The sequence below is a fragment of the Pseudopodoces humilis genome, chromosome 7 (genome assembly GCF_049639895.1).
Source record: "Pseudopodoces humilis isolate 2021_Gansu_Grassland_sample_001 chromosome 7, ASM4963989v1, whole genome shotgun sequence".
Lineage (NCBI taxonomy): Eukaryota > Metazoa > Chordata > Aves > Passeriformes > Paridae > Pseudopodoces > Pseudopodoces humilis.
This window is the reverse complement of record NC_142206.1, coordinates 25,705,703-25,727,827: the sequence shown is the minus strand read 5'-3', so window position 1 is coordinate 25,727,827 and position 22,125 is coordinate 25,705,703. Positions and strand designations below refer to the sequence as shown.

Sequence of the window (22,125 nt, the reverse complement as noted above, 5' to 3'; positions counted from 1 at the left end):
TGACTTTAGAATGGACAGTTTTATACAATGTCATTTCAAAGCAATGTCTTAAGAGCAGGTGTCAAGAGGATGGGAGCAGACTCATTTCAGTGGTAACCAGCAACAGGCACAAACCGAAACAAAGGACATTTCACCTGAGTATGAGAAAAAAAAACTTGTTTACTTTGAGGATGACAGAGCACTGAAACAGGTAGTCCAGAGAGACTGTGTAGTCTCCTGCTCCAGAGACACTCAAAATCCACCTGTACATGATCCTGTGCAACCTGCTGTAGGTCAACTCACTTGAGCAGGGAGGTTGGACTAGATGATCTTTGGAGGTCCCTTCTCACACCAATCCTTCTATGACATCCAGACACAAAGGGTGATGATGGACACCTTTCAGCAAAGACCCATGTGGTGTGGAAATAATTCCAAATCCATCGTGTCGTAAAATGACCGATGGTCAGAAAAGAGGGGTCCCTCTATGTGGGGCAGATTTCAGTAGAAGTGTGGAGACTGATGGGTTTAGTGACCAAGGGAGATGGATGACCTTGCCTCATGCCCTTTTTCCCATTTCACCTTTACTTTGGCTCTCTAGCTTCTCTCACTTTAGTTCATTGCCTGTCCTGTCTTACATTCAGGAGTTCCTACAGCCCAGTTAGATGAGCAGAAAAGCCCATTTAGCAGGAAACTTTCTCATTCTTTTCTCTTGCAAAGGCTGACATTTTTGGTCATATTTCAGACTGGCTACCTCTGGACCATGCTGATCAAAAATAAATGCATTTACTTTTAGCCAACTGGAATTTCATCAGTTTGTCCTTACCTTTCAGATTGTATTACTTTTATGGTTCATGCATTAGTAGCTTTTTCTCCCCCAAAGGTGACCTATCAAACTTTCCAGCAGTTGTGACTTGGTTTCCCCCTGTGTAGCATTGCCTTAACAAAATTCACAAATTTAGAAAGGCCAGTAGTGGTAACACCAGGAAAGCAACTGAAAAATAAAGTGGGAGGAGAGCACAGATCTGTTACCAGCGCCACGGGCAGTCTTGGCTGCAGCTATGCCTTCACTTTACAAACGAAGTGCAAGTCCTGCACATTGGACAAATACCTGCTTTTACTGAATAGCTGCATCAAGGTACTCACAGGAAGCACACAGACAAAGCTGCACTGAGACTGAACAGAATTCTATCCTGACCAGGATCTTATCCCTAGGAGTAATCAAGAGTGGGGTGTTGAAGAGCAACTGTAAGCATATACTGATTATTTATTTCTAACAGACTCTGATGGTTTACAACAGCATTTAGCTCAGGGCTGTACTGAGCCAGATGCAGTCTCTTCTAACAAGACAAGACATGGAGATGCAGGTACCAAATGGGCATTAAAAGAAAGCTGAGAATTTTAAAAGAATCTGTAGTAGCAACCTAGATTTTGTACAGGCTCTTAACTCTCAACTGGAATGATCTTCTGTCAGTGTATTGCCATGAATCTTTGACCTGTAACAATCTTTTTTTAGATGCTATTTAAAAACCTCACAGATAATGAATTTTTAATTAATATCCTGGAGAAAATGATATTGCTCCTATTGTGATGTTGAATGCTACATGCTGTACAAACCATTTTATCTCAAAAGAAAAAATAACAATTGCAGTGATACACACTACAATCTTTAGTCCTTCAGTTCTGAGGCTGAAACTTATTGTTTGTACAATCAAATTTCATAGTGCTCAACCGCTTGCATTGCAAAATATAACTTGTGTGAAATTGCTTTTTAAGGAGACATTTTTAGTGCATCACAAATAAGTTAAATTCATAGCATCAAAATTAGATTACTTTGGCAACTGGAAGCCAAAACCCAATTTTGTTTCCTAGAGGAATGACAAGAGCTGGAGATCTGGGATTAATTTGGTCCTATAATCCATGTGAAAAATCTTCCACCACTTCCCTACTACAGAATCAGACATGTATAGGGTCGTTGTAAATTGCTCTTCCTGATAGGTGTCTGTCTTTTAACATGGCCAAATTGGTTTTGTAATTGTATGTATATAGTTGTTTTTTGACTCTTTAGCACTAATACTTTATGTTGCTTCATATAACCTCATACTTACATTTTAAAGAAGGGACTGATTAACAAAAGACGAAACAATAATGGAAATTTCAATTTGTTTTTCTTTGCTTTTTCACATTTGTTGATATTCCTCCTTCTCATTTCTTTGTAATCCTTGCTCTCCTCAATATAAATGCTCTGCATCTTCATATTTTCCTTTGAACAAACAGAATTTTTAATTTCACAGATTTATGGTGCCCTCCCTCATATCAACCCTTTTCCTGAGCTAAGTAGTTCTCAGTTAATTTGCTGGTGTGCACTAAGAAAGCTTTCCAAGGCTGATAAAGTAGGTGTGGGCTTTTGCAAGTGTAACTTCACCTTCAAAACACTCTCCCTACTTTCCTGAAAGAGAAGAAAATGCTGCTGGGAATACTTTTCCCGCACTGTATTTACATCTCCACAGCTGTGTCAGAAAGGGACCACACTTCCTTAGACCCTTGAGCTGTGTGAGACACTTTCACCTGTAGCTCTCTGGCTGTCCTCTCTCCTGGCTGCCCACTCTTCTCAATCCCATGCAGAGACCTTAGTGACACCATGCCTAAAATCTTCCCATCACACCACACAAATGGAAAAGTCATGTGAATAAGTTCTGATTTGTCATTACCTCTGACCACGGCAGCACTTCTGCCAGCTCACCTTTCTGGGTGACTACGGTATGTAAGTAGATGACACGCCTGCTCCTATGCAATTTAAAGCTAGACAAGTGTATACTTCTATATTTGCAACACAAAATAAAGATACCCTAACGGTGGTTATTTGTTTCCCTCTCTTATAAGTACTCTTTGCACAATCTCTGTGGTAAGAATACACTCTCTCTTGCTGAGAAGTGCTGCCAGTCCTAGAGTGTTGAGTGCTTCTTCCCCATGTCCACACAAAACTGCCCAGGGGAACAGTTAAGTGCTCTGAGTCTGACAAGTGCCTCTTGATGCTCATTTTTTTTTATGTGCTGTAGGTTAGCCACTAAGATTTCTGAGACAGAGTTTACCTTGAAGGAAGCTGACAAGCTTTGTGTGAATCAGGTTCTAAAGGTAATGTATACAATAGGTTTTGGAACTAAGCTCCACCATTTGGTTTCTAGATGTCTTAGAACTGGTTTTGCTTTATGAAGTACCAGATGCTAAAGACTAAAAGCAAAAGAAACACTGAAATAGTTTTTTTCTCTTCCCTAAGGAAATTCTTGAAGAAAAGATATTATTCTCACATGACCAAATCACAGTAGATGTCTTTTTTTCCTTCAGTCTCATTTATTTAGTAGCATACACACTTCAGAGTAACAAACACTCATCCAATACAGTCAATGTCAGCATTGCATTGTAGTGTTCAGAACGGATGCATGTGGATGATACAGGCCATTTGATCTCAGTACCTTAAGAATAACAAATAATAACAACAGCAATAAAAAAAATTAGCAAAAGCCCTCTGAGATACTTAAGGGTTTGGTCCAACTCCCATTGAAATCTTTCCTTTTAACTGGGTACTGGATCAGACATTAAGCGAATACCTCACTGTACAGAATTTAGAGAGATTTAAGTTTTACCACTTTGGTTAAATTTCAGCCAAATTTGCATCTCTGTGGGGCCTCAACACCCATAATTTTTCAACTTATCCAATCTACTTCTGCGCACTTCTTTCTACATTGCACCTTCCTCCAAAGAATCTCAGCTGCTTGCAGGCACTAATGAAGGGCAGCCTCACACCATTCCCACGAGGTAAGCAGGTCTATTCCCATCTGTAAATTGGAACAAAACAATGCCTAGGAGAGTTGTCCAAGGCAAAAAACACCAAGTCAATGATGAAGCTGAGGGAGAGAAGTCCTAGTCCTACTTCTTGTTTCTCACAGGAATGCAGCAGCTACAGCACTAAACTAGTGAGTTTTAAAGACCTCAGAGCCTAAGTCAGAGGTCATCTGTTCAGCACCAAAGTGCCTCTAGGCCAGCATCTCTGACCCTGCTGTGGAATCACATGTGCTCAGTGTCTCCAGAGTGAGGCACTATCTCAGCAGATGCACTAATGAATTACATTCTGGATTTTCACGTGAACAAAGTCCTTGCTTACCATGCATCAGCTCCCACTGTGTTACATGCCAGTGCACATGCACCATGTTGACCCTGCGGTAAATGTAAACTTATTCAACACAACTTACCCCATGGGGAAAAAGGCCATGCTGCTTCCTCACACTAGCAAGTGGGTGTCCGTAGACAGGTGCTCTGGGCCACCTGATATGAAACAAGGAATCTAAAATTTACCCTGGGGCAGTTTGCTCCTGAGCTCACAGCCTCAGCTCCTTAGAGCTCCAGGGCTCAGCTGAAGTCCTACACTTGCAGTTTGCAACAAAAAGCTGCCTCCTTCTCTCCTTTCCCATAACAGCAACAGATGATTGTGATTTCTTTCTTTCTAATCCCCTAGCAAGACAAAGAGCCATTTCAAAACTATCTTCCTACAACTACGCATCATATAGAAAGAGTTTCCAGATCAGTGTCTGCTACAGCAGAGATTTTCCTTTTTTCCCTGACCTTTACAGCTACTGCAGGGGAACAAACCTTCTCCATGTTTTCTCCCAGGACCATGTACTGCAAAACCAGCCAGGTGCTATCAGGGGTTGTTTTCTTTGAAGCTACTGATACCACATTGTTCCAGTTCTCCTGGACAGTCATTCTAAAAGTTTGTCTTAAACACTCAGCTGACATTTGAGCACCAACCTCTACTGTTTAGATCTCCACTCCTCCAGAAAATAGGTTATATCAGTGCAAAAGATACACATAAATGGTAAGAGAAGAAAGAAATTTAACTCTGAAGATTAATTAGGCAAACCACTAATTGAATTCTATCTTAATTTTATTTCTAACTTTTATAATTCTTTTTAACTATGGCAGGACAGCTGAAATTGCAGTCTCATAAAAAAGGCAATGTCATTGAAGTATTGCCTCTGAGACCTTTTTACTGGCTACTGTCCTTAAGCATTGCTATTCTCCTTAGGCACTGCTATCCAGTGGCTTACTTGTTGGCTGCAGAAAAGGAGAAATACTTTTTTTTTTAATGGTATGGAATTCACTACAGATTCATTTGTCATCTCACAGCAGTTCAAAAGTTAGGAGGCAACTGGAATTATATAATCTGTGCTCACTGTCACTTAAAAAAAAACCTAATGTAAACACTCTGAAACTTGTAAGTGAAAAATTCATTAACATATTACCATAAATATAAGAGAAACTGTGAGGCCGTAGAAGTAGTCTGAATTTGCAGTGAACTGCAAAAATAATTACCAGTTTCAGAAAACTTCTGGTTTAAGATGAAATATTTCCACATGTCATTACTTGCTACAGAATACCTACTCTACGTCATCTAACCTTTCCATCACAACTGAACTTCAATTTTCAATACTCCTGTTTTGCTTAGAGCTGATGAAAAAGTAATTAAATCTGACTGATCTTTTAGTACCGTAGTGTGTTACCCAAAGTAACTCCTTATAGAAATTATTTTAGGCTGTCCAACTCTAATTACAAATATTACAGATTTAATTCCAGATCTGGACTCTATAGTTTTTTTGCTTATGACATCAACTAATATTGAAACAGCAGTTTCCCAAAAGTGGAATCACCTTCATATATCCGAAGTTCTCAGACTCTTTCCTGAGCACAGGACACCAGCAAAAGACTGGAATTTCTGATCAACGTGCATTACTACACCTCTAGATGCTGAAAGGGCTTTAACCATCAACTGGTAATGTAACTCTTACCTGCATTGTGAGAACGTCATCACCACATTATTGATGTTAAAACCTGGAATGTGAGTCAACATGTGACTAATGATAGTATTTATACTGCCAGTATGTAGAAGACTGTTCCAGTGACCAGAGGCAACCAATGGAGAAGGTATGTGAAGTTACTGCAAGAAAAAAATTCAATCTTTCTTGATTTTAACCTAGAAACCAAATTTGCTGTGGCTGTGCCTGGGCCTAGGCCACAGCAAAAGAATGAAGCACAGATCATACCATGATTCTAGATGGGGACTATAAGATATAATATATGGACATTCCTTCACCCAAACTGCCTGTTAACAGCTGATACCTTGGAGGAAGGATGCCTGGGAATTATCATTGTGTAATGCTGTGAATGCAGAAGCATGACCTCCCTGATTGCTGTGCCACTTTATATGTGTGACAGCATCATATCTGAGAACAGGAACACGGCCAAGAAGTCACATGCATTAGGAGACAGTCAAACCATGATCTTAAGAGATCACACTGGTTGCTGACTACTAGTGTATGCCTGTGTATAGGGGTTTTATCTTCAAAAATAAATAAGCCTTGGAAAAAAAACTTAGTTCCCTGACCAGTCTGTGAAAGATCATTAGTGATTTTCAGAGCTGCAGTTTAGCTGCAAGAGGCTTAACTCTCCAACTTAGTAATATACCCAACAGCCCACCCAGTTGGAAAGTCAAATGTTTTTGGAGACAATAGGCTCCCTATTCTCTCCCTAGAGTATTTGTAATCTCCTGAGCGGCTACAGAAAAAGCCAAGGCTGTTCATGAAGCAAGGCTAGGGTAGGGAAGGGGAGAAATGGTCAACAGCAGTTAGCCACATCAAGCAACTACAGACTGCTGTGTCTCTTTGCTCCCAGTTTCTCTTGATTATCACCCATTTGCACCTTGCTCACACTGTAATATAATGCAACAGAAGTTGTTGGTCCAACCTATAGTGTGCACAGGAGCAAGAGGACTTGGAATCAGAGAGGAAAAAAAACAACAATCTGGTTTCAAAACTATGCAGTTCCCTGAAAAATCATTTTTCCTGCCCTGAGGTCCCAAGCATTTGCCCTGGTCTCTAAGAAGCAATTTGGAGTCCCATTTTGCCAGAAATTATAATCATTCTGGTTTACCACACAGACCTCTTGACTCATGCTGGTGTGATTCCCGAGTATGGAGATCTTCATTCTCTGAGGACCAGTCTCAAGTTCATCTGGTGCAATACACACCAATTTGGAGTGACTCATTTAGGTTCATAGAGGGCTGATGCAAAGTAACTTTGATCACTGACTGCTGGGTTCTGGATGCAGCTCCCTCTGCACTGATGACCTCAAGAGTTTGGAGTTAAGTTTCCTTCTAACTGAGTCTCCTTCTACTTCAGTAAAGCAGAAAGTTACAGAGAAGCCCTGCAAGTTTTGTGCCTTTCTCAATTCATCTTTCAGTGATGCTTTCCAAGATGCCAATCAAATTGTCCAATCCCAACAAGTACCCATCCTCCCTGTTGCCTTCTTGCCAGGGGATCCTGTGATCCAGTGTCTGCCCATCAGGAAGAAGAGTGGTCTTTCCAAAATCGATCAGCCACACATTGGCATTCCCACTCCCATCATGTACAAAAAGTAGTGAACTTCCTACGACCTGGAAGACAGATTGAGACAATGTAGTTAAAAATACATCTTCAGCCCTCCCCCACCAATTAACACTTCCTGCTAAGAAGATCATCTCCTCAGCTCACCTGTGACCCAATAAACTTTTGGGCTGCACTTAAACATTGCTGATTTAGATGCCCCATTTGCATAATCATATCAACAAGTAAGGTACAAATGGGAGGGTAGATAAGAAATGGGACTCAGCAGAAAACAAGAAGAAAAGCAATTCTTCATCTTACTTAGCATCAGGTCTCAATTTGAGCAATTCAGCAAAGGCCAGTAACTTCTTTCAAAAACAGATCATGACCCATGATTAACAAAAATATCTCTACTGATAAGAGAACATCAACAAGGTAAAATAAAATGTCTAATCTCAAGATCTTGAGCTGTTAACAAGCAGAAGTTACAATGCTAATGATGCCTTCTGCACAGCAAAGAACAGAGAGAACACAGAGACAGCAGAATTAAATGGTATTTCAACATAAATCCATTATAAGTAATACAGCCTTCATTGTCAAACTACAATTAAATGTTACTGTACTGCTACTGTACCAAATGCAAACTTCCATGTTGCCATTACCCTGCAAATATTCCCACTGGAGTACATCCAGGTTAGAGAAACCATAGGAAACTGGTACTAAATAAACTATTCCATGCAGTGGCCCAGAGCTATAAGTGCTCAGATGTCATAAGGACAGGAGGATTTATTATTCCTCAACTAGTTTAATCTTCTGCATCATTGTGGTGGAGGCTTTGTGGTATCTCTATTGTCAACATGTATTAGCTTTCTTCTACAAAACCCCTTGTACTCCTACAGCAAGCTGTTCTGAAGTACACCTGAATGACCAAATGAAGAAGCACTGCACCTCCACAGCTTTACACTCACTGCTCACCTCATGTCGCTTGAAGAAGTCTGAGGATTCAAGAATGACATTAATTTCCTGCAGACGTTTGAGGTATTTTTTCTGGAGGAAGAAGAGAAAAAAACCCCAAAACAACATTTCATTGAAAACTGAATGAAGATAATCTGTTTACAAGGGTCAATATAATTAAAAGACTATATTCATTTTAGTCTAGAGGTCCTTCAAAACAGCAGGTTCATCATTTGAAAGTCAATCTGAAAATACATTTCAAGTGAATTAACAGACTGGAGTTCATCTGCTGCATGTGTTACACAAAGCATATTTATCTGTCTTGATTTGGATCTCATGAGGCTTTCTGCAGTTGTTTTTTTTTCCCTTTTTAATAAAGAAAAAAAAGTTTTCAAGGAATTAAAAATCTTCCAGCTCACCAAAGTGAAAAGAAAGAAATTGTGTTAGAGAAACAAGGAGCTCCAACCATGGTGGGGGATGAGGGAGGATGAAAAGAATCAAGGCCTAATGTATAAAGCTCTAGTGCAGATTTTAAATGCTGCCCTGAGCTACCAAGCATGCTCCTCCTGAAGGGCTAATCTGCCTTCATAATGTCTTCCATACTGCAGCAAAACATTACAGCTTCCTTTGAAGTTCCAAAGACAAGAGATGTGGTATGCCATCTACCACATGCCTGCTGTGCTACCCATGAATTAGAGCACAGGAATTCCTCTTTGAGATGTGTTTCACACATGGGAGCATAGCTAGTCACCAATCTCACTTCCTGCCTCCACACTCTGGTTTTATCCTCTCCAGACTGAACTACCAAATCACAGGTTTTCCTGCCAACACAATCCTTTCTTAGATATCACCCATCTAATGCATCTAACACCCATGGTTGAAGCTGATGGCAAGCCATAAATTAGTTTGAATGACATTTTGATAGCGTAAGGCATTTGGGGTCAACTCATGGCAAGAGCTGACAAAACTGCTCTCAGTCAACTTCTCACAACCCACCAAGTCCCCATGCCCACCCTATTTCCTGAGAGCAACTGGAAGTCAAAATCACTTGGTATTCTAATTTCTATTTCCTGTACCAAAGAAAGTATGGCCCTGAAGCAAGAGCTTCCAAGATCAATTGGTCCAAGATCAGTGCACCTGAAGAGCTCAGACTCACCAGAATGGTTGTGTTGCCCTCAATGAATTCCACAAAAACCTGTAGAACTTGCTCCTGTGTCTTCGTAGTTTTGAAGTTTGTGTTACATGTTCCATCTGCCTTCTGCACAAAACCGCACACAGAGAGAGATTATTTATACCGTACACATATCATTCCCCTCATCACTCAATCCTTCTGAACCAGCAACAGCTCAGCCCTTGCTGACCAGATGAAAGTAGCTGAACAGGAAGATGACAGATAAACCAAGCAAGAAGAAGAGAAGTTATATAAAAGCTGATTGGATAGCTTTAAATGGCACTGGCAGTTCATTTCCTGTTGAGTACAAGTAAAAAATAAAAGAAACAACTCATGGTATTACCAGCTTACCAGGAGGGTTTTCTCACATCAGTGCTAGCAGTGCAAAGTTCAGTGGTGCAAACCACAGAGACCTCTTTGGTTGTACTCCTCTCTGGTTAGTGAAACCCTGGCTGAGGGTGTGAGGGAACATTTCCAAACCAAATTTTACCAGTCCTTTTAGTCTGGGGGTTTCTTTTGGGTTTTGGTGAGGATTTTTTTGTTGTTATTTGGGTTTTCTGTTGTTGTTGCTGGCTTTTGTTGTAGTTTCTGTTTTTCAGTGGGAAATCAAAGAATCACAGTTAGGATTCAGTTCCAAATTACTTTTAAACGTGTAATGTGACCCATAAGTCGCAGAACAGAAATCTGTTGCAGACAGGAACAACCTGGGATTAGCAATGCTAGCAGTGACAAAGCAGTGAATTTTGGCAAAGAACAGTGCAGGCATGCTTGTTCCAAGTGTGCCCTGGAGAAATTCAGAGTATTTTTATGTTAGCGGTAAGATTCAGTACAGAAGCATCCTGCTACTGAAAAAAATGAGTATTTTTATGTGCTTCTGGAACTACAAGTAACTAAGAGCATTGCATGAATTGGAGGTATCTGTAAACATAGAATATATGAATATGCATGTCTCCAAGAGCATCCCTATTGCTTCAAGAGACACGAATAGGAGATTTTAGGATATGCATGTAAAATACAGCAATTATTACAGCTAGTAATAAAAATCCACTAAAAGCCTGCAGGATTATTGAACTGTTTTCCTCTCTATTGTATCAGTCCAATCCCTCATTTTCATTGTGAGTACATCAGCAGGTCAATAAAATATGTTGTCTCCCACATGCTAAGTCACTGCACCAAAATGACAAATTCAAGTCTAGTCTCAGCAGGTGAAACACTATTTATTCTACACCTGAACTTAGTTTCTAATGTATACATGAAAAAAAAAACAAACCAATAATGCTAAAACTCCAGATTTCTCATGCACGAGAATTTTATTCCAAAGCTGTTGGACAGATACAAGTGCAGCATGTCAGCCTGAGCGGGGCAAGTTATGCCAGAGCAGTTCAGCAGGCAGGCACTGAAAGTTAGAAGCCATCTGATCTGATGTGTGATAATACTCAGCAGCACATAGAAATTTGGAACTTCATCTCATACCTCTTCACTGAAGTACGGTTGTTTTAAAAATTTCTCCCTGTGCTGCAGATTGTAGAGCAATGACTGCAATAGTTGCTCGGTGCTCCCTTTCTAACTTTTAGTGTCGGGACAAACTTGTTGCTTGCTTGCCTGTGTCTGAGAAACACTTTTATGATTTTGCTCCTTTCCAATGGTTGGCAGGAAACATAATTACTGCCTGTCTTTACTTGCTGTAAACAACATCCAGAGTTTGAATTGCACCACCCCAGTACTCTAAAACAGGGCCCTGCAACAGCTCTGGATGTACTTGATCCTCAGGAGGCACTTGCCTGACTCACTCCTTGAAGTAATACCTTTGCTAAGGACTCCACATACACTCCTGCACAGCAGAGCAGTCTGTCACACAGTGCAGCTCGTAGGCCAGGTGCAACACTTCTTGTTAGATGTGACAGTGACATGGCTCACCCGAGGGCAGGTGTCACAGCTCCATAAAATAGTGCTATCCATCTTAAACCATGGGGTCTTGCTCAGAGCCCTCTGCACACTTCCCTTAAAGGGCTCTGGGTTAACCTAATGGATTCACAAAGATTTATGAATCAAATCTCATGTCCTCCTGGGATGTACACTAAAGGAATGGTACCAAAGGAAGAAGTAACTTTTCAAACTGCACAGACATTAACTGGCAGAATGGGAAGACAGAAATCCCAATTCCCAGCCCCAGGCATTAGCTTAGTATTGTAGAGAAAAATTTTGTGATGCCTGGCCTTCAGAGAGCCTCTGCCAGAGAGGAAATGTGCATTTGGAATCAGGCAGGTGCAAGATACTGTGCAACAGGTTCCAACTGTAGGGAAACCAAATGGTTCAAAACATTTTTGATAGGAGGAAAAGTGACAAATCCCATAAACAAACTTGACTTGATTTCAGAGATCCAGAAGCAAGGCAAGGAAAAGAAATGGATCAACCCAAAGAGAAAAGGTACACCACTACTGCAGGAGTGTATATGGTGAATCAGATCTCATTTATCAGGAGCCAGTTCACAGAAGGGCCTATATAATTTCATTTTCTTTGCTTTTGCTTCTTATTCAAGCAGCCACAGGGCAGGGATGACCAAACCCAACATACCTTATCAGGAGTTATTAGTCCATTCAGGGAGAACATCCTCTTACTCCCACCAACCACTAGCTGGCACCACTGACACTTACTGGCTTTCCTACCAAAATGGGGTTCCCTGTGGAATGGTTTTGCTTTTCTGCAAAAATACAGAACTGGATGTACAGTTCCTTTCAGTGGAACAGTGTAGAGAGTACTGACTACCTGTATTGCCTGAAAAATTCAGTTTCTGCTACCTTTTCTCCATCTAAAAAAATTTTTAAATGATCCCTACATTGCTCATAACAGCACAGGGAGATAAAGGGAATGTGGTCCAAAGTACTTCCTGTACTTAGTCAAGGATTAAGTATTCACGTTGTGCACAGTTACAGCAGTGTCTCCACAGAGGGAAACACTACACAGTCTGTGTCATACAGCTCCTACCTCTGGCAACCAACAAATCCACAAAGAACAAGCCAGGAGGTTTTTCTGAAGCTCCCCTGTTTTCCCTTAGCTCAGTCACTCTCCGGGACTCAAATATGTACATCTTCACTCACCAACCATCTCTCCGAGAACATACATGAAAGGCCTCAAGATCATCTGGGTTTCTGATTCCATTACACAGAGGAACATACAAAGATCTAGGTTGTATAGGAATAATAAAGGCATCTTGATAACATCATTAGTTGGCTAAAGGGCAAGACAGGATCCCCTGTTTTAGCTGGACTGAAGCCAGATCATCTACTACTCATCTACCACTCAGTTCCTGCACGAGGATGCCTGTGTTTAACAGCCAGGAGTGGGTGGCACAGCACACAGGGGGCCAGCACTGCATGAGCTGGAAGCCCCAGTTCCTGTATCACAGCAGGAGAACCTGTAAATAAGGAAGGGAGAAGACACAAAGAGAAGGAGAGAAGAAAGAGGTATTTCAAGAGTCTCTGTTCATCAGCATCACTATCTTTATACCTTATTTCTAAGTGCTTGAATCATGAAATGGAAACAAAACTAATCCAGGTTTTGGAGTGGTGCAGTTGACACACCTCAAGGATGGGATGCCATCCAGAGGGACATAGGCAGGCTTGAGGTAAGCCCATGGGAACCCCATGCAGTTTAAGTGCAAGGTGCTGCACCTGGGTCAGGGCAGCCCCCAGTACCAATCCAAGCTGGGGGATGAACAAGATCAAGAGATCTGTTCATCCCTGCTGAGAAGTACCTGAGAGTGCTGGTGGATGAGAGGCTGGACATGACGCAGCAATGTGCACTCACAGCCCAGAAAGCCAGCGTGGCCAGCAGGGCAAGGAGGGGGATTCTGCCCCTCTCTTCCTCTCTCATGGGACCCACCTGCAGTGCTGCATCCAGCTCTGGGGTCCCCAGCACAGGATGGACATGAACCTGTTGGAGCAAGTCCAGAGCAGACCACCAAGCTGATAAAAGGGATGGAAAACCCCTATGAGGAAAGACTGAGCAAACTGGGGCTTTTTCAGCCTGGAAAAGAAAAGGCTTTGGAGTGACATGATTGTGGTTTTCCAGTACCTGAAGGGAGCTTACAGGAAAGATGGAGAGGGGTGTTTTTTACAATAGCAGGCAGTGACAGGACAAAAGATCCTTTAAAAGTGGGAGTAGGTTTAAAACAGGCATTAGAAAATGATTCTTCACTGCAAGTGGGGTGAGGCACTGGAACAGGTTGCCCAGAGAAATTATGCATCCCCCATCCCTGGAATTGTTCAAGACCAGGTTGGGTGGAGCTCTGAGCAACCTGGGCTAGTGGAAGGTGTCTCTGCCCATGGCACAGGGGCTGGAACTACATGACCTTTAAGGTCTATTCCAACCCAGATAATTCTATGAGTCTAGAAATGATAAGTAAGTAACAGGTAGGAAAGAAAATTGCCACGGTTCTACTGTGGCTACAAGGTAATATCCTAGGAATGGTACAGGAGCACAGACTTATCCATCAAGAATAGCAGATGGACTTGGCTGATGGAGAAATTTCATTCTGGATTGTTCTGGCTTTATTCCAACTCCATCTATACTGGATTTCATCATGTATTTAAAAGGAAAAGTGGTTTCCTTGATCCCAAGAGTATCTAAGCAAATGCTTTTAACATGCCTTGCCAATAACCGTAACTGCAACAAAACCAATTTACTGTGATTCACTTGGAACAAATATGTATAGCTCCTGGATTTAAAAAGTAATTGTACGTAGAGAGGGAGTTAATATTTCTGTTCTGAATTCCACCTTACAACAGTCTCCTTTTCATTCTATCTGCACTGCATACCTCCTTGAGTCTTCTGTAAGGTCTCTGTAGTTAACTCAAGTATGGCTGATGTGTATTTGAAGCTTAAATTCATTGACACTCTGTTACAATTACAATGAATGCTTTAAAACTGCAATAGACTGAACTCTGTGGTTTCAGTTAGTGCATTTTCACATAATCCTTTGGAAAAGCTGGCTACTGATGTGCACAAGCTTTTTGATTAATCAACACATCAAAGTTCAATCTCCAGGAATGGGCAGAGGCAAAACAATTACCTTAATTCCTTCAATCCTGAAGCCCAGGTTAGCACTAGAGCTGATGGTTTCTCTCCATTGCATGTACCGGGGTTTGGTGACAGCATGCTGGGCATTCTCTTCAGCAGTGGGAGCAAGAGGATCCACTTCAATCATTTTCTTGTACATGTCCTTACGCAGCTTTGGTTTCTCTCGGGCCTTAGTCAACTCTTCCTCCAGGTATGTTCTGCAAACATCACATCCCAACACATCCTCTTAAGGACTTCCTCAATATTTCTTTTTCCAGCTTATAAACTGGCTTCAAGAAACATCAACCAGGAAAGTAAGCTTTATCATTGCCCCAGTTTGCATATGGGGAAACCAAAGTACACAGAGCAATGACTGTGCAAGCGTATTTAGTGAAACGGCCCCAGGAATTCACTTCTTGTTCTAACTATACTTTTACTTACTGTTACAAGTTATGACTTTTTCCTGGTTACAGAATAGGAGGAATCTGAATTCCCACTGTGCCATAAAATAGAACTGCATTTTCAGAGGACAGTTAGAAGAGATCACTTATAATGAAATCAAAAAAACAAATACGGTTATTGAAGACTTACTGCATTCTCTCTTCTCAAAAAATTTAACATCAATCATGGGTAATTTTTTTAGGCCTCAAAGTTTTACTTAATGCATCTCAGTGAAAGACAGAATCACTCTTCATACAGAAAAATCTAAAGAGTAAAGCAGATTATCAGAGTAGTTCCAAACCAGAAGAGGCAACTAAAAATAGGAAGGTGAAGGGACACAAAATTTCCACATTTTGATCTTATCACTCTGTTAATTTGGCAGCCATTAGAAAGGCACTATCCATGTTCTCTACATTCCACTGGATTCCTAAAGCTTTCACTTTGTCAAGTACCTGGAGATTACTTTCTTCATCACAGCACAATAAACCAGGATGGCATTTAGGAGATGATGTCACTCACTGCCACCTGCTTTCAACAAAAAGTGTACTGTTGCAAATCCTTCTCCTTTTTCTTCTGAACATAGCAGTGTTACATCTTTCTAATTAATTTTACATTTTGCATCTATTTGTAAAGGTGTATCTGTACTCCAAAAGTAAGTAGAGTAACTAATTTATGACAATAACTCTTGAGCATCTCAGCTGACACCCGAAAGATTACTATGACAGCTCATACTTCTCTGTACTGTTACCTTACTCCAGGATCACAACAAATCCCTATCTCTTTGTTATGCTTAGATAATATTTCTGATGTTTTTGTCTTAATCACAGACAATGAATGAAAAAGAAAGTGAGAAACTGGAGAAGAAAGAGATGGCAACACCTCAAGATGTCAGAGTAGGGAAAAACATAGGTCAGTCCTGAGCAAATGGTCAACTCTTTAAAGAAAAGATCAATACCATCAAAGACTCACTCAAGCACTGGAAATGGGCTTTCACACTGCTATTCAGTCATCTGCACTGGGAGATGGAAATTTTACTTTGTGAGGCTTTCTGAATCACTGCATACACAAAGATTCCATAAACTGGCAGTGAATAAATCATGCCATTTTTTCCCATGTATTATCAGGCCACTGCAGAGAAACTTCATCCTAAATCACCCCTGAAAACTTCTGGATGTGGATAGTTTTTGAGGCTATAGATCAGTTAGTTTCCAGAATCCATGTACAAACTGGTAGTAACAGGACGTATTGTCCTCAGGCTGTCAAAGGTGACTGTGAGCATGACCACATCTCCCCCTTCATTCAAATGCAGAGAAAGCACATTCTCTTTCATTCACCCCACCTGATCCCCATCTTGCAGTCCATCACACTTGGTCCTTCAAAATCAGTAAGCAAGTCATCCAGCTGGATGTAGCTCTCGCCATCTCTTTCCACCACACCATGGAAGCAAGGGACGCAGGAGCGTAGTGGGTCTTTCATCAATCGCTCAAAACACTCCTTTTCATTCTCTGACAAGCGTTTGAGAATCTTCCCACTATCAGCTGCCTTGAAACTCCCTACAAAAAGAAAATCAAACACTTGCTGACAAGATTGACAAGCAAAAAGAAAAACCCCTTCCCCCACCATTCCAGTTTCATCTATCTCAGTTTCATGGCAGCAGTTAGAGATTTCCCCTGAAGAGATAAGACCTTTTTTATAAAAAATAAAACACACAGGACAAGTAGTTGTTAGCAGTGAAATCTGTTGGGATACATTCCCATGTCAGAATTTATAGCTTTAAGGAGTGCAGTGCTTCAGGTCATTGGGCTGTTTGGGTTTTTTTCCATGCTAGTCTTTGCAAGGTTATTAAACAATACTATACTTACTAAAATGCACAGGAAGAAGCCACAAGCCAGAATTCATTAATCCTCTGACAGGCTATTTTAAAGCTGCATAACACTGGCAGTGCTGGCTTTGTCCCTAATCCGCACACAGGGTGATATACCTGCTGAGCGTGTCCGGACGGAGGCAGCGCAGTCAATCAGTGAGAGATAAACAGCCAGCACCAGCCAGAAGCCAAGCACTGCCCTTTCCACACAGACACACATGCTGTGACTGTGCCTGCATCTGCCTGCAGGTACTGCCTCTCCTCTGGAAACCTGCTAATCTGCTAAAGCCCTGCAGGTACAGTCTGGAGGGCAAGTGTGCTTTTTACAGCCCTATGTCTGAATGGCATCCAGGACAAATGACATCTGCAGAGGCCACAGTTAGCAGTAATCAGCCTCCACCTGTCCGGAGTTTCCAAACGCTCTCCTGTCCTGCAACCTGCTGACAGCATCTGACATGTTTCATTCAGAGGCACCCTTTAATCTACACAAAATAAACTGGGCACCAAAATAGGAGCCTCATTAATCCTGGGGATAACACTCAACCTCTGCCACAGTGGGTTCCTTCGGCCATTGCAAACTGGTTCTTCTCTGACAAATCCTAGAACAGGCATTGCCTCGTCAAAAGGGCAAGGCTGGTAACAGCCCAGGTTCTAGTTCAGAAAAAAACCCTCATATCAGAGAAGAACAGCTGCAGAAAGGATGGAGTAAACCCAACCACAGAACACTGCTGAAAGGAAACTGGAACAGTATCTCTCCTAATCACCTTCTAGTAAACTCTTAAGCCTCCTCTTCCACCCTACCATATGAGTCTCCAGAAGGGTTATGATGACACGACCAATGCATCACTCCACACAGACGAAGCCAACTCACATCTGTGACAAAAATGGCATTAAGACCGGGTTGTCTTGGCACTTCATGTGATATAAATCAGACCCAACAATAACACTGTGCAAAATGCAGCTACTCAGTTTCAAGGGCTCAGTAAATTTCTCAGCACAGCTTTGAAGTGCACCGTAACAGGGCATACACAGAGGTGGTTCACACACTGCATTACAGCACGATGCAGCGTAGGTGCCTGCCCACATGTGTACTAATAAAGCCCCGCTAGCACTACACAGGAATTATATGAAGCACGAGAGACACAAACCTGATGACTTCTCTTCATTGGTTTTTTTTTTTTTTGCCTTACGAATGAAACTAAGCCTACATCAGGAGCACACCTACCAATTTTTACAGACACAAAACTAGAACCAAGCTACTCCTTGTAGTCGTACAGTGAACAATGACAGACTCACAATGCAAACACCTGGTCAGAAAGGCAATTTTCCCATTTGTTTTCCATCCAAGAACCTACATTCAGATGAGGGGTTTGGAGTGGTATTAGAAACACTGTCCTTTCCAGGGCTGAAACATATACAGAACAGTATATTTATACAGTATATGTAATATATAATGGACAGTAATCCTTCCCCCTAGAGAACTAACTACTGGCTACTCAGTCAGGAGAAATGACCCCATGCTGCAACCAACAGCATCAGACAGATTAGGGCTTTAGCTCCTCAATCTCTCGTTTCCCTCTAACAAGTATTTTACACGTATCACCTTACAAGCCTGGCCCGTCTCCAGAGTCTGACCATTGCTTCCCTGCTCATCTCATTATTCAGGTATATCACTCCCACTTCCCTATCCACACCACAACTAAAACACATCTTAGGTCACAGATTTGTGTGATATTGCCTGCTTCCTTTTTACCTGAAGGAAGGAAGGAAACAAGAGAAAGAGTGTTCTCCTTGCTGCAATCATCCTCACTCCCGAGACAAACACATTTAAGATACCCCTCTCACCTGTATGCCCAGCCAGCTGCACCCATGAGTAGCGTTTCTTGAAGGGGCTGATGACTGGTAAGTTAACCATGGTTTTAATTGTATGCCATGCCTTTTTCTGGAAAAGAAAAAAAAATCTTAAGTTGGGCAAAAGCTGAAATCCTGACAAGGCACAAATGTATTACGTAGCTTCATGCACATTGAATTGTTCCTCACTAATGTGTAAGTGCTCAAAGGTGGAACCACAAAGCAAACACTATCATCATTGTTGGAAAAATATGCACACAAACCCAAGAACGGACAAACAAAGATAACGCCCTGCCATGCACAAGAAAACTGCCTATAAGGAGAAAAAAAAAAAAGTCAGACTGCACGTCACAGGCCTGTTCTTAGCCGTACCTCACCCTCTGTGTGTGAGTCACACAGTATGTGGACAGCAGATGCTGAACGAGCACACACATGCACACATACGCACATTTAAGTTTCCATGAGACATGCACATAAGCTGCTTGTCACTGTCAGCAACACTTCCCTTTCCCAGGGAACTTCAGCATCACCTCACTCTTAACAGCTTTTAACGAGTCAGCAGGTAAATCTTACGTGCATAGAATGTGCATCTCTAGTTGGACACGGAGTTCTCTCAGGTCCCTCAGCACCCACTGACAGCGTGCTGCAGAATCTACTCCAGGTCTTGAATTTTCCTACTCCCTCCCCTCTTTCCCAATCCTGTTACTTTTTAACAAAGCTGGGCATTGCTCTGGAAACCTTTGGCTGCAGCTGGGTACCGCTACAGGCAGACAGGGAAACAGAACAGCTGCTCACAAAGAGCAGCTGAGTGTTCTGTCACAAAGGCAGGAAAAAGAAAAAAAATAAAAATAAGGAGAAAGTGAAAAAGTCTCATGCTCTGGAACTGAAAGCTAGGTGGGAGAGAACCACAGTCCACCAGTGTTCATGTTACACTTGGAGGGATCCCGAAGTGCTTTACCAACAATGAGAGAAGGCTCAGTTCTCCTACCACTAGAACACAACACCCTGCTGGAGAAGAAAAATGGAGCTGCACAATATTTACAGCATGACAGTTTAGTGCTGAGCGGGTTTTGTTGGGGTCAAGTGCGGCTGGGGGTTTGGCTGCATTTACAGAAGTGCTTATCAACGGCCCAACTGGAAATCATCAAAATCAATGGGTGGCATTAACATCACTGAAAACAAGTTTAGGTGCTTGCTCATCAGCTGAAAAATACACATGCAAAACAACTGTGTCTTCTCTAGCATGGATACTGATTTGAAGATTTAGGTGCTTAGGATACCTAATTTTTATTGTCTTCTACACTCTGAGTGAGAAACAGAAAATGCAAAATTGCAGGCAATGATACACAGGCAAAACGTTGCTCTTCAGGTCACTCTCTGACCTGCCCATGCTTCTCCCAAACTTATTAACTTACACCACATTTCTTATAAAGTACCCTCCAGCAACACTGGTCACTATGTGAAGGCAAAAACCTGCAGTTATCTTAGAATGTATCAAGAGGATATATGAACCCACAGACAAAAGCAATTTTTTTTAAGGATTTGCCTTCGCAAGAAAGTTTTAAGTTATATTGTTATGTCAGTTCAATTCAAAGCATAATTGCCATATGAGCGTACTTACTCTGAAATGAGATTGCTTCTACCTATTTAACTTTGGTTTTTAATGGAGTTCAAGATGGAATTAAGTCACTCTTAGCCAGATATGTGCCCCATGCAGCAATGATACTTTTGCAAACATACTATACCAGTGAGAGGAAGCATCCAGAGAAAACCCTGGATGTTTGAGAATTATGAAGACTCAGCTGCACCTATTAAAACTCCATGGATGTTTCTTGCTCTAGCTAAACTCCAATTTCATAACTAACTTCTGCAGTTATATGCTATAGTCATATATAGTCATATGCTATATTATTTGGATTTCATATTTCTTATAATTTGCTTTAAACTGTTCCAAACTGCAGCCTTGCGGTGTTGAACAATGACTTGTGTCTATTGCAGACCCAGCTGCTGTTCTGTGAGGATGAGAGAGACTCTTGTACACCACTTAAACACGTCCATAGCCTCCTGCTGGAGTAAAGTGCAATGTAAATATTGTTTTTCAAGCAGCAAAGAAATGTTTTTTTTATAGTTTGTCAGATTTCACTGATAGCAGAACCTCTTCATTCTACTCTGCTGTTTCTGTTTCAGAAGAACAGAGGCCCAAGTTATTTAAACAGTAATTGAAAAAAACATCCTTATGGAGAAAAATGACCTCTTTGAATCTAGCTCCTGCCAAAGATTTAGTTTTTTAAGATTCCAGACCAGTTTTCAGAACAACACTGCTTTTTCCCCATCCCTTAATCAGAAGTCAACGTTGCTCCATAACTCTGCCATAAAGACCCCATACACATCATAACATTCCACTCCTAACAAACTGCATCCTGATTCCCAATGGCTTGTCATACCGCTATACGCATCAGTAACAAGAAGCACAGATTCTCAACGAATGCACATCAACTGTCAATGCAACATCACACTCCAGTGGCTCTCCTGCCTCCTCCCTCCCACCTAACACTAAGAAGCTGAAGGTTTTATTTATACTGTGGGCGTGAAGGACAGACAATGGGCCAAATTCAGCCCTAGCTCAAGTGGACTTTGGCTGCTTAGGTTACGGCTGCCTTGGATAAGTATGTTTAAGTTACTCATCCAATAACTAGACACTGACAATTTTTATTTACCTTATTTAATTTTAAATAATCTCTTAACAAATCTCTCCTCCCTCTCAAGGTAGGGAAAGCAGAAGGCTCAGGCTGGGAGGGAAAGGATTGCCTTCAGACCCATCCTGCAGGGAGTGATGCCATCAGCAGGGGTTCAGCAGTTTCGCTTTCTTCTACCTCAATTTCTAGTCTCCCCGCTCAGTTAACCCAGGGTACAAATTGCCAGGATGCAAGCAGGGCTGCATGCTGGTAGAGCAGTGGTGTGAGTGGGAAGATGAAAACTTTGTGTGCTTGCTGTAGGAGGAATCATTCTCACTTCTATTTCTAAAGCAAGATCTCTTCTTTGTTAGCAATGGCATTATGTGCTTTTCAAATCACTGCCTTATGCTGCAATGGCAAAGGGGGCTTCTACCACTGCCCATCTGTACTTGCAGCCTGATCTCCCTCCTTCCTCTACCTCTCTCTTTCTTCTAGATTCCTGCTCAGTCTTCCTTGATTTTTTGCTCTGCCTGCGTTTCTCCAAGACCTCACTTCTTCTAGATTCCCAGGGGAAACTCAGGTATCTCTGTATTGTATCTGCATTCAGGATTGTCTGAATCAGATGCTCTTGACATCACTGATGCTATTTTATATGCCTCAATATGTTCAAGAGTTTTCCAAAAGTAAGAATAAAGTCATTCCAAGAGAGCCAAGAAGCAA

At 41.6% G+C, this 22,125-nt stretch overlaps 1 protein-coding gene across 4 annotated transcripts in view; it reads right to left on the bottom strand.

Moving 5' to 3' along the window:
• Nucleotides 1–54: 54 nt before the first annotated feature.
• ITPKA (inositol-trisphosphate 3-kinase A) overlaps nucleotides 55–22,125 on the bottom strand; it is a 42,895-nt gene continuing 20,824 nt past the window's right edge. For 2 of the 4 annotated variants that reach the window (XM_088057346.1, XM_005522486.3), the window contains 6 exons: nucleotides 18,725–18,821; nucleotides 16,355–16,568; nucleotides 14,588–14,792; nucleotides 9,502–9,603; nucleotides 8,367–8,438; nucleotides 3,306–7,462 (listed from right to left, as the gene is read on the bottom strand). In XM_088057346.1, the coding sequence (XP_087913472.1) occupies nucleotides 7,259–7,462; nucleotides 8,367–8,438; nucleotides 9,502–9,603; nucleotides 14,588–14,792; nucleotides 16,355–16,568; nucleotides 18,725–18,821 (894 nt within the window). In that variant the 3' untranslated portion in view covers nucleotides 3,306–7,258. Of the gene's footprint in view, nucleotides 135–3,305; nucleotides 7,463–8,366; nucleotides 8,439–9,501; nucleotides 9,604–9,640; nucleotides 10,105–14,587; nucleotides 14,793–16,354; nucleotides 16,569–18,724; nucleotides 18,822–22,125 lie in introns of those variants that run through there. The other 2 variants (XR_015772878.1, XM_088057347.1) reach the window with 2 other exon arrangements.